Here is a 13,405-nt window from a genome sequence, read left to right as displayed (position 1 = left end):
CGTGACGTCACCGCAACGCTGACACGGGGATGAGGATGATGACGTCATCTATTGTAAAAAAAAAAAAAAGAAAAAGAAAAAAAAGTAAATAAGCACGTGCACGTCTCCGGTTCATGGCTCTGCGTGTGACCGTCTGTGAGCTGCAGATGAAGAGTCTACCTCACATGTGACTCAGCTGCTTACCTGCGCTGTGTGCGTGCGTGTGTGTATGTTGGGGGGGTGTACACTAATTCAGTTTTATTTATACAAGCTCAAGGCGCTTTATATTGTAAGGTAGACCTTACAATAACCCAGCAGTCATATGACCTCCTATGAGCAAGCACTTTAGCGACAGTGGGAGGGAAAAACTCCCTTTTAACAGGAAGAAACCTCCAGCAGAACCAGGCTCAGTGAGAGGGCGGCCATCTGCCGCGACTGGTTAGGGTGAGAGAAGGAAGACAGTACAAAAGACATGCTGTGAAAGAGAGCCAGAGATTGATAACAAGTATGATTCAGTGCAGGGAGGTCTTTTAGCACATAGTGATTGAAAAAGAAACATCCATCATGGGTGGATGCATCTGGGAGTTATTTTTTCTAAACAGGCTCAGATTTGACCAATCAGATTACTGCATATGGCAATGAGTACTTTGTGGCTCAAAACCTGGAACTGAAAGTCCAACATGTTGGTTCTCGGAGAGCTGCTGCTCCGTCAATCACAGCAGCTCCTTGGTGCAGGTGACCGTCAGGTGAGCACAGGAGCTGCTCGCTTAGAAGAGCACGCAGCAACACGACATATGAGCAAGCGGAGTGAGGTATGGGGTCTTCACAACCCCTGTTCTCTGTACACCATCAGGACGCTTGGCCTCCCTGTGGCTGCGGGCTGCTTGCCTCCACCCCAGGGAAAAGGGTAACATCTCCTGGGTCTGGGGGTTGTACACATGGGTGCTCACAGACACAAACTATATCTTCCTTGGCTGCTACCTTAAAGCATATCGTGCGCTGTTGATCTTGCGTGCTGCTCAACATTCAATATTTAGTATTTACTGTTACTTACACGTAGATAGGTTGTTGCTTTGACCTCTGTTTTGTGTTGTTCTCTTGTTGTTTGTTTTCTTTTTTCTTCTGTTAACAGGTGACCCAATGGATTTTCTCAGTGTCTTCTCTTACTGTCCCCCGATCCCCTCTGTTTTTCTTTCCCCCTTTTCTGTCTAATTGTCTGTCCAATTTTTAATAACTTAAAATAAATAAATAAATAATAATAATAATGATAAAGATCAATCAAGTGGACCAATATCACATTGACACGTTTTCTCCACTTGAAGAAATAAACCCGTTGGGCATCTTTCCTGGCCCTCAGACAATTCTGATTGTTTTTCTGTCCCGTTCGGTACTTTAGCAAACAAACAAACAAAAAACAGGACTCATCAAAGAGCTAGAACAACATTTATTCTAACAGTAAAAGTCTCAGCGAACTTTAATCAACAATAAGAACAGAAAAGTCTAAAACCTGAACACCTGCACGGGAACAATGTGAGGCTTTTAATCTAAAAGGTCTTTTGCAAGAAACCAGGTGAGCAGGCAGGTGGCATTAACCTGGAAAGAGTTTATTTGCTGTGCTTTCTGAGCCCCACCCACATCAGACCACCTGAGCTCAGAGACAGTGCAGCGCCTCGACCTGACAGGAAGTGCACACAGAAACCTTGCTGACATCACAAATGGACGCAGTCACTTCGGCGCCACTGAGAGGTGAGCGAGGGTTAGATCAGTCAGTCACAGGAAGCTCCGCCCAGAATCCTTGCTGCTTCCTCGTTCTTTATGATTGTGTTTCCCTTTTAACCCTTGGTAGAATCTCAAAATCCCATCCTTTCGTGAACCTCGGGACCAAAAATTGTCCCGCCCCAAAAGTGCTCTAAAAATGTTATATATCAATATTTTTTTCTACTTTAAATTAGTCAATCTTTTAGACCTACTTCTCCTTGAAATATTCATGTCAAGTTTTAATTACATTTCGCGGATTTTAACCCTTTATATCCCGGTTTCGTCACATGAGCGCACTGCTTTTTTTGCCCCAAAAAACATAAAACTTGAATATTTTCCAAAAAAAACATTTGAGGTAATATTCAATTGTTATTATAATTAGGCCTTTAGATGGACTAAAGATTGGCACCAACAGTCATTTCGATCGCCTTTTTTTTTTTTTTTTTTCAGGACCAGAAAATGGTGCCTTATTACTTTGCATTGATTTAATTACTTCGACAATTTCACTAATGGTTATCTCTCTATCAATTTCTGTTCTGTCATTTACCGATATTTGTGGAATCGGTAATCTATCAAGCGTTTCAGCAATCTTTTTTTCATCAACCGGATCTGAGGTATAAAGATTGGAATAGAACATTTTAAACTGGTCATTAATGGTTTTCGGATCAGACGTCTTTTCTCCAGAGGTTTTACAGATTTCAGAAATCGTGTTAGCTGATATGGATTGCTTAATTTGATGTGCCAAAAGTTTTCCGGCTCTTTCCCCATGTTCATAGAACTTTTGCCTTGATTTGAAAAATAAACGTTCTGTTTGCTGAATGGACCGAATTTTGTATTCTGAATTTAGTAATAATTTTCTCTTATAGAGGTCTGGTGTTGGATTTTCTGCATATAAGCAGTCAATCTCTTTTATACTGTTGGCTAGGTTGTTCATTTGTTGTAAGTATTTCTTTTTTTGAAATGAGGCGCTGTGGAGAGCATCCTCACACAGAACATGACATCGTGGTTCGGGAACAGCTGTGTGAAGGACCAAAAAGCTCTCCAGAGAGTGATCCGTACAGCAGAACGCTGCTGCAGGATTGCTCTCCCCCCGCTTCAGGACACCTACACCAGGAGATGCCGGACTAGAGCAGCGCAGATACTGAAGGACCCGTCCCATCCTGGCAACAAACTGTTCCAACTTCTGCAATCTGGTAGAAGGTTCCGCATCTTCCGGGCAAGGACAGAGAGACTCAAGAGGAGCTTCTATCCCCAAGCCATCCGTGCCCTAAACACACACACCCGCCCTCTCACATCATCTATAACTGACTGAGACAGGACTCTCTTCCAGACACTCTAAACCAAGGCACAATGTACATTTCAATTCCTTTAATTTTAAATATGTTTATATTGTCTATCCTGTAAAATAGTCAGATGTCTATTCATATTAATGTACAGAATTCACCTGCTTGCTGCTACTACTGCACATTCACCCAGTGTGTATAATATATATATATATATATATATATATATAAATAAATAAATAAATAATGTTCTTCCTCTACACCCCCCCCCAATTTTTGCACATGTCGAGGAGCGTGTCAGGCTACATTTCACTGTGTGTTATACTTGTATAACTATGCATGTGACAAATAAAGAACCTTGAACCTTGATACATATGAAATTATCTGGCCTCTAAGATAGGCCTTTAATGCCTCCCATACAACAGTCATTTTCATCCCTTGGGTTTGATTTGTCTCTAAGAAAAACTGTATTTGCTCAGAGACCTTTTTTTTTTAAATGAGTCTTTAGTTAGGAGTAAAGGATCAAGTCGCCAGGCCGGTTTTTGACTTAAGCGTTCATAAAAATTTACATCTAATTGTACTGGACTGTGGTCTGAGATAACAATAGAGTTGTATTGGCAATCTAAAACCTTGGGAAGAATTCTACTATCTACAACAAAAAAAAATCGATCCGTGAGTATGACCGGTGCACTGGTGAGAAAAATGAGAATTGTTTAGATGTAGGATTTTTGTCCCTCCAGGGGTCAAAAAAAGCATAAGATTGCATAAAGGATTTAAGAACATTACCCGCTTTTGAAATTTTGCTATCAGGTTTTGGGTTTGATCTGTCAAGTTGAGGATTAAGTACGCAGTTAAAGTCACCACCCAGTATCAAATGGGACTCTGTTAAATCTGGCAGGTGTTTTAAAAAGGTACATTAAAAATTTGGGTCGTCCCAGTTTGGTCCATATACATTAGCAAGAATGACTTGTTTCCCATACAACCTGCCCTGTATAATAATATATCTCCCTCTGGTATCCGCCACAGTTGATAGTGGAATAAATGGAATCCCCTTCCTACTTAGAATAGCCACACCCCGTGATCTATCCTCAAATTTTGAGCTAAATATTTGGCTTACCCATGTTTTTTTTAGTTTAATTTGTTCACTTGATCGGAGGTGTGTTTCCTGCAGATATACAACATCGGATCTCAGTGATTTTAAATGAGTAAAAACCCTTGTGCGTTTAACCGGATTATTTATACCTTTAACATTCCATGTTATAAAACGAAGAGGCAGATGACTTTGCGAGCTTGCCATTCAGGTACCAAAATGCAGGTGCAGAAAAAATATGTCCCAACCTCTGGAACCCCCCCCCCCAAAAGAAAGAGGGGGAGAAGGAAAAAAAAAAAAGGGAAAAAAATAAATAAATAAAACGAGCCTCAAAACCCCATGCTGATCTACTATTATCCCTGAGATCGCAACCCTCCAGGCTAGGATAGCACAGTGACTAAACGTACTGTTAACCCTCAAACAGCCCCTCAACTGGGCAAATATATAACATTTAATAACTAAACAAAACTCCAAAACTTATATTTTCCACTTTCCCCGTGTTTATTCTAATCAAATGCCCCAGAATAACAGCAATATCTCGAACATATCAAAAATCGGAACGAAGAAGGAAGGCAGAGTATTCATAATCAATTAAATCAAAAATCATTCTACCTTCCGGCCTTTTATGACTATGGCCCAATTATTTACTTGACATCTCCCCAGCACCGACGTATAACTATGTCCCTTGAGTTCAAGCAATCACACATGTGGAGTCCAACTTATCTTTTCTCACACGGCTGTACCTCTCACGGCCGTCGTAAGTCTTTTTTGATAAAGTCTATTGCAGCCGCTGGGTCGGTGAAACGATTGTCCTGTCCCGTCGGTGAAGTGATGCGGAGAACAGCTGGAAACAAAAGTCCAAACTTAACGCCAGCCTCGGAGCAAACGTTTAGCCTCCATAAAAGCAGCTCGTTTCTTTGCCACCATTGCTGTAAAATCAGGAAAAATGCTTATCTTCATGTCCTGCAGCAGCAACGGCTGCGACTTGGCGGCCCTTCGGAACACCTCTTCCTTCTCTTGGTAATAGTGAAACTTCACCACGATCGCCCTGGGGGAGTTTCCCTGTTGACCCAAGCTTCGATGAGCGCGGTCCAGCATCGGAGTAAAGTCGAGGCCCAGTATGTCTTTCAGCATTGTAGCAATAGCTGCCGTAGGTTTCCCGGTGTTTTCAAAGCCCTCCTTCACCCCTACAATGCGTGCATTGCACCGGCGTTGTCGCCCCTCGATGTCGTCCAACTTGCTGGTCAACTTAGCAACGTCCGATTTCAGCTTGCTAACCTCGTTTTCCAACTCCACTGTCCGGTCTGAAGAGGCATTCAAGTCAAGTCAACTTTATTTGTCAATTCTGCCACATGTACAGGACATACAGAGAATAGAAATTTCGTTACTCTCAAACCCTAGTGATTAAAAATGCAAATAAAATAATTAAAAAGTAAAAATTTTAATAAATACAATACAATTTTACGTATAACAAAAAAAAAGCTATACAATATACAACATTCAAAGCAAACTCAACACTTTCCAAACGGGTCTCTTGCTTCTCCAGATCTTCTTTGATTGTGTCTATTTTATCATTTAAATCTTTCGTGCTTGAATCGATACGGTCCAATATCCTCTTTTCAGAGCTAGCAATAGCTCTCATAATCTCACTCATGTCATGGGGTGGTGCCTCCGGTCTGTCCTCAGCATGGTCCGAGGCTTTTGCGGCCTGCTCTTTCCCCGATCTAGTTTTGCTCATATTTCGTACACCGTAGCCTTGAAGATGTAAAAAGTGCCTCAGAGCAGCACACGGGCGTGTTATCGTACTGTTGTTAAAAGTTCGTTAGCTTTGGAGCAATGGAATTATGAAAAAAGTTAGTCCATTGAGGAGCCCTGTACAACACGTCTTCACATGGCTACCAGACACGCCCCCCGTCATTTTGTTATTATTCAATTCAGAACTGCCCAGACCAGACACAGTGACGTTTCACCAGAATCCCTTTGATCTCTGATCTTCTTTATGACATCAGCACCCGAAAACCTATAAATAGGGGAGAGGTTCTCACTCTTGTCAGTCTTTCAAAGAGAGTGGAAGAATTCACTAGGCAGGAAAACACTTAAACTACTCGAAACTTCCGTTTCTGACACAGTTGACCGTCTTTTTAAAAAATCTTTTAGTTAGTACAGAGATTTAGCATCAACTTCAATTTGAAATATGAGTCTGTCAAATCCTGTTGTATGCAACATGAGAGCCGAGAACGAAAAACTTCAACAGCAAATCAAAAAGCTGAAAAATGAGAATAAAACTCTCAAACAACAAAACTCTACCATACGTGACCTTAAAGTCGAGAACGCCGACCTTAAGGAGCAAAAAAGAGAGCTCATAAATGAGAACAAGATTCTCCAAAAAAACATTGAAGTTCTCTTCAAACGAAGTGGGTTCTCTAAAAACAAGAGGAAAAGAGACCTGCAACTAGAGAATGAAACAATTCACTTCAAAATTCAAGAGCTGGAATATTGTAACCAAATTCTAAAGGATTTAAACAGCTCCAAAACCAAAGAGATCCAGCAACAGAAAGAGGTGATGCAGGAAATGGAGGCAGAAATCAGAGAGTTGCAAAGCAGCAAGACAGGCTTGGTTATAAAAGTGGGAGACATGGAAAAGGACAACCCGTCTTTAAGAGAGGAAAATGATGTGACGGTAAAACGCATGTGTGAGCTGAAAAGGGACTTTGAAAAGGAAAAAGATGACATGCAACAGGAAATACAGGCTGTTAAAACTGAGCTCCATCAGGCAAACACAGCCTTTAAAGAGTTACAAGAGAGTGAAGAAAGAAAAAGGATCATGAATGAGGAAAACAAAACAACGGACAGTGAACAGCTCAGACAGACCCTGGAACTCCAATGCTTTGCACATGAAATTGACATATTGAGGCATAACGAACTTCTTGAACAGGACCTCCAGGAGCTTTCCAAAAGGAGTGGTGATTCTCAAAAAGAACTGAAACCACACGATGAGGGTGTGAAAGGAGAATCACGGATCTCCAAAGCCACTGAGAAAGACTCCCAACATGATTTTAACGTGACCAACAGAGAAAAGGAGTTTTTGTACCATCAATTTGAGGCAGTGAAAAGAGAGCTCCTAATTGAGAACAAAATTCTCCAAAGAAACGCTGAAGTTCTCTTCAAACGACGTGGGTTCTCTAAAAACAAGAGGAAAAGAGACCTGCAACAGAAAGAGGTGATGCAGGAAATGGAGGCAGAAATCGGAGAGATGCAAAGCAGCAAGACAGGCTCGGTTATAAAAGTGGGAGACATGGAAAAGGACAACCAACATGATTTTAACAAGACCAACAGAGAAAAGGAGTTGTTGTGCCATGAATGTGAGGCACTGAAAAGAGAGCTTGTCAAGAAAAATCTGTGTAATGTACAGGAAGCCTTGAAAACAAGACATGGCGTTGGGAGTCTGAGCTTGGGTTTGCAAAGTTTCACAGGAAGAACATAACAATCTGATAAACAACTACGATGTCCAAGTTGACATACTCAAACAACAAAATAAGGCCTTAGAAAATACGGTTAGCGACCTTACCAAAAAGATGTGGAATGGACGGGAAGCGATGAGACAAATGGAAAAGAACTTTCAAGAACAAAGGAAGCTACTCGAAAATCTCCGAGGAGAATTCGAGGAAATTTAGCACAACTAGGACTTTGGCCCTCCCTATTAAACCTGGTTAACGCAGGTTCAATAGGGCTATAACTCAGACAATGGAAGTTCATTTGATTTAATTGGCCCAAAATGAGTGACTGCACCCAGACACTCAGTAGCAAAAGAATTACAGAGATTCAAGAGAGAAAACTGTTTCTGCATAGACTCCTATAGTACTGCAAGTCGTGTCATCGCTTGGTGTCCTGCATAGAGTGCAGGTTTAAGGTATCTACGTATCTTTCAGAATTAGAAGCTATGCTGCGTCAGGGGTTATAACAGCTGTGCCCCCCCCCCCCCCCCCAACCGGTCGAGGCAGATGGCCGCCCCTCACTGAGCCTGGTTCTGCCGAAAGTTTCTTCCTGTTAAAAGGGAGTTTTTCTTTCCCACCGTCACCAATGGCCTTGATGACTGATAACCTTCACAGACACTGTCATCAAGGGTTTGCTCACAGGGGATCATCTGATTGTTGGGGGGTTTTCTCTCTTATATTGTATGGTCTTTACCTTACAATATAAACAGCCGAGAAGCGGCTATTTTTGCCATCCGGTGCTTTAGAAATACATCTTAGCTGAACTGAACTCCATAACATCTGGACCGAAATGCCTACACACAACGGTAGGCATTTCAATCAAGAGCTCTGTCCAAAACGTTCAATGACAAGCATCAGCACCAGGATTGTTTTTTAGCTCACCAACAGTTCATGTTCCATACCCAGTTTTTATTGTGACTGCAACTTTGTAAGACTGGGTTGGGAGATGTTCTTGTGGTGAGCTTTTATTCACATAATTGGTTTCTTTAATAGTGAAATAAAAATATATTTGTATAACTGGAAACAGCGTTCTCATGTGTGATTATCACATTGTATTCTTTAATGATAACTTATTTCTATCAAACCATGTTTTCAGTTTAATCATTTCTTGTGTGACAATTTCCAAAAGCTGCTGTAAGTTCTCTCCAGCACAAAAAATATTTGTATCATCTGCAAATAGAATAAACTGTAATATATCTGATGTTCTACATATGTCGTTGATATAGAGGATAAACAGCTTTGGTCCCAATACTGACCCCTTTGGAACTCCACAAACAATGTCCACACACTCTGATTGATGTTCCCCAATTTTCACAAATTGCTTCCTGTCTCTCAAATAACTCTTTACCCACTCTAACACCACTCCTCTAATGCCATAATACTCCAATTTATCGAGTAATATTTCATGATTAATTGTATCAAAAGCTTTTTTTAGGTTGAGGAATATACTAGCTATACATTGTCTTTTATCTATATTGTTAGTGATATTTTCGATCAATTCTATTAATGCCAATGATGTTGATCTATTTGATCTGAAACCATACTGACTATCCGTTATTATTTTGTGTTTGTCTATAAATTTGTCGAGTCTATTAATAAAAAATTTTTCCAGTATTTTTGAAAATTGAGAAAGTAGAGAGACAGGCCTATAATTTGTAAATTGGTGTTCATCACCATTTTTGAACAATGGTGTTACTTTAGCTATTTTCATTTGTGTCGGTAATGTACCAGTTTGTATGGACAAATTGCAGATATGTGTTAAGGGTTTGGAAATGCCCTCTATCACTTTCTTGACTATTTCCATATCTATGTCATCAGAGTCTGTAGAGTTTTTTGTTTGTAATTTCCCAACAATATCAATGATTTCCTTTTCTTCTACTGCCGTTAAGAACATTGAATGAGGATTGCGATCAATGAATCTGGTTTCTTTCTCTACCGAATCTGTCATATCAGGAATTGTTTCAGCCAAGTCTGGCCCAACACTTACAAAGAATTTGTTGAAATCATTTACCACATCGCTCATATTAGTAATGTTTCTATCTTTATTTGTGAAATACGAAGGATAGTCTGACTGTCCAGAGCCCTTTTTAATGATGGTATTTAATGTTTTCCAAATCTGGTGGAGTTACTTTGTGTGTGTGTGTGTTTATAAGTAGTTTTAAACCTTGTGATCCACAAAACAGCATAAGAGTAAAAGAAGAACTGACTGCGTTACAGCACCCGCTGCTTGTTGAGAGTAAAAGCGATACGTGCTTTCACGTCCTTTTTAGCGACTTTTTTAGAAACAAAGTCGCTAAGGGGTCTGATATGGGCTCAAAATGTGGTCATAAATATTTTGTACTTGTAAATCGGTTTTGTACTTGTAAAAAAGATTTGTGCATGCGTAAAAAAGATTTGTATGTGTAAAAAAGATTTGTGTGTGGACTTAGCCCAAAAAACCCCCCTGCAAGTTACAAGTACGAATTTTGACCCTATTTTTCTTCCTTTAAGCTGATTGGTCAATGTCATGTCAATCACAAATTAAACAATCCAATCAGAGGACAGATGGGTTTGGCTGTCGGAGGGGCGCTTTTTTGAACTGCAGGTCCTTGAAGAGTAATCTCTATATAAATATCCAATAGTTAGGTCCCCTTACTTTCAGTAGCTGTTGAAAGGATAAAGTTGTGGTATATCAGCGGTTAGAAATACCATTATTACTTTAGGATTAGTTTAACACAACGTCAGGGCTGACCCGGGACCATTGCTGTGAGTCACAGTGCGCAGCATAAAGGTCCTTTCACATCGGACGCAGGATGTGCTGCTAATGCTAACTGCTAACTAAAAGCAAAGGATCCAGAATTTGTTACGCTGGCTGCTGGGCTCTGTGGGTTTTTGCATCAGTACCTGTACTAGATGCACCTGCTCCTTGTCTTTTCTATCTCTGACTTTATGTGAACTACAAGAGTTTCTGTTTTTTTTGCTGGTTCTTCAAATGTTCAATAAAAACATGTATGCTAATTCATAACGAAGAAATCTTTGTAATGAAGACTGTCATTTCCAAAACACTGCTCCCCCGCGGTCCGCAGCGCTGTTGAAAAGGCTGTGGAAGTCCCTGTATAAAACACGTAGACCTGTGACACAAAAATCACCAAACTCAGACGACCACAGACTGTTTTCCTTCGTGGTGATGAAGGAAAACGCTGGGTTGGCATATAAAAGGGCATTTATTCCCTTCAAAGACCTGCAGTTCAAAAAAAGCGCCCCTCCGACAGCCAAACCCATCTGTTCTCTGATTGGATTGTTACATTTGTGATTGACATGACATTCACCAATCAGATGAAAGGAAGAAAAATAGGGTCAAAATTCGTAGTTGTAACTTGCAGGGTTTTTTTGGTTAAGTCCACACACAAATCCTTTTACACACACAAATCTGCAAGTACAAAACCGATTTACAAGTACAAAATATTTATGACCACATTTTGAGCCCATAGTCTGAAAACTCGCTAAATACAGCGACAAAGTCGCTAAGTTGGCAACACTGGCTACAAGTACCTGGGGATCCCACAGGCGAATGGGATCCATGAAGAGGCCGCTAGGAAAGCTGCAACCACCAAGTACCTGCAGAGGGGCAAGTCCTGAGGAGTCAGCTGAACAGTAAGAACAAGATCCGGGCTATCAACACCTGCGAGAGCTTGAAGGATAGACCGCTGCAGGGGCGAGATACAATTTGACAGAGCAAAAACTACGTAATATATTTTTATATGCAAAACTTTATAAGCTGCTAAGGAGCTACATATCCATCTATATTCAGCTTTGAGGGTCAATACTGTGTGTGTGTGTGTGTGTGTGTGGATAAACGAGTCAGCAGTCGGTTGGTTTCTCACAGGTTTTTTTTCGTTCATGGTTACACACACAGACTCTTTGACACGTTTCACGACAGTTACACGTTAATAATCCGACACACAGACTCGTCCACGCTCCGAGAAACATGAACATGTCTCCAAATATCTTTTCCTGCTTGTTGGTACGATCACGAAGCTTTGGATGTTTCACGTCTTTCAAACAAAAAGCAGCAGCAAAGCAAAAAGCTTCTTTTTTTAAACGTCCATTTTTGGATGAACATTCTCAGTGTAGCACCAGACAGAGTACAAAAAAGAAAACACGAGTTCAATTATGGATTAAAAACAAATAAATCAAGCATATGAACCTCGTCCAAAAGAAACAAACACAGGTAGAAAGATCCGGAAAGGCACTTAAGTGTGACGATGTCCAACCACAGATGCAGTGAAGGCGCTGACATGAAACGTGACCGTGAGACTTTTTGTTTTTTCAGACAAACTTCACAAAGTTTCTGTAAATATGAAACTGCATTCGATTATTTTTTATTATAAAGCAGTTTAACGTTTCTGTTTTCTGCATAAAGAAATCTTAGTTTGACCAGAACGCCCGCTCGAATCGGCTCATTTCAACAACACGTAATAAGATGCTGATTGCATCAAAACCAAACAGAAACCAGAGCAATGTACCAGGATGACCTTTGACCCCCCCGTGGTGATTTCATTTTGTTTCTCGTAGTTTTTATTTTGCTTCATGTCGGTGTTTCGTTTTTATATAAACAAAGACTTTTGTGTTTTACTTGAAGATAAAAATGAATCCACCTCAAAGAAAAGAAAACAGAGCGATGTAATAAATCTTTTAGTTTAGTCTTTTCTTTTTCTTTAATTTAATGACATTTTAATTTCGTTTGCTGTGCCGTTTGTGTCTTTGCGTTTATTCCTCCTAATTTAACTTTAACGTCTCTTTTTATAGTTTCTGTTTTCTTTGAAACTTTGACAGATGCGTGTGAATTTTATCGTAAATGACTTATTGCCAAAATAACCCCTGAATGTAACCGAGTATCTTCAGGTTACCGAGAAATAGTTCTCGTGTGACACTTGTGGGCCTCCGTACGTTCGTTTGAAGCCGTTTTAATTACCTTCAGCGCGGCTCAGTTAGAGCTGCCTTAAACTCTGATTTCTGCTCAGTTTTGTGGAAGCAGCAGCTTTGAGCCGACTGGAATGTCTTAAATGTTCAAACCACTGCGACGACCCAACGCAAGGCCTTATGGGTAACAGCAGGTGGCAGAAACCGTCCAACAAGGTCATCCTGTGGGTTTTGGTCAGATACCAGCTGATGGATCCTCTGAGTCATGTGATCCATCAGGAAGGTTCCCGCTGAGCCCTGCAGGGGGCGCACTGACGTGCAAATCTGAGCGTGTGGTTGACCAAAGTGAGGGAGGGGTCTGTCGTTTGATTGGTTTACAGCTGTGCGCTCCCTCACTTTATGAACCTGTTTGCACAAATTTTAATGTTTTTTTCACCATGTGACCAAAAAAGAAAACGACAAACATGTAAACATCAGCTGATAGAGTCCGCGGGTTCTCCCGAGGATTTGTGTTCACGTCCATGCATCCGTCCGTCGTGGAGGGTTAGTCGCAGTCTGGCCCACGTGGCGTTGGAGGCTCGGGCCGGTTGTGGGTTCGACTCCCTCTGGATCCACTTGTGGTCTGTTTAAGGCGCTGTGGATCCGAGTGTTTACAGACATTTCCACACAAACACACTGAAACACACAAACAGGCATTCAAGGAATTTTGTGTTGTCAACTTCTGCAAACTGTAACAAAGACTTTGTCCACCAGGGGGCAGCGTTGCCCCTGCGACCGCTGCGCTTTAACTTCCTTTTAGTCCCAGTTTCTTCTGCTTTAAACACGAAGTTTAAACTGGTTAAAAAAACATCGATGGGCTTGTTGCACCACCTTGTGGTGCAGATCGGTATTACGCAAAC

At 40.9% G+C, this 13,405-nt stretch overlaps 1 protein-coding gene across 1 annotated transcript in view; it reads right to left on the bottom strand.

Moving 5' to 3' along the window:
- Positions 1-11,461: 11,461 nt before the first annotated feature.
- Positions 11,462-13,405, bottom strand: part of LOC112432442 (echinoderm microtubule-associated protein-like 6) — a 43,135-nt gene continuing 41,191 nt past the window's right edge. Inside the window, exon 45 of the mRNA XM_076891973.1 lies at positions 11,462-13,181. Coding sequence (XP_076748088.1) covers positions 13,157-13,181 — 25 coding nt within the window. The 3' untranslated portion in view covers positions 11,462-13,156. The remainder of the gene's footprint in view (positions 13,182-13,405) is intronic.

This window comes from Maylandia zebra, linkage group LG13 (assembly GCF_041146795.1).
Source record: "Maylandia zebra isolate NMK-2024a linkage group LG13, Mzebra_GT3a, whole genome shotgun sequence".
Taxonomy (NCBI): Eukaryota; Metazoa; Chordata; class Actinopteri; order Cichliformes; family Cichlidae; genus Maylandia; species Maylandia zebra.
The sequence above is the reverse complement of the archived record's forward strand: the minus strand, read 5'-3'. Positions and strand labels throughout refer to the sequence as shown.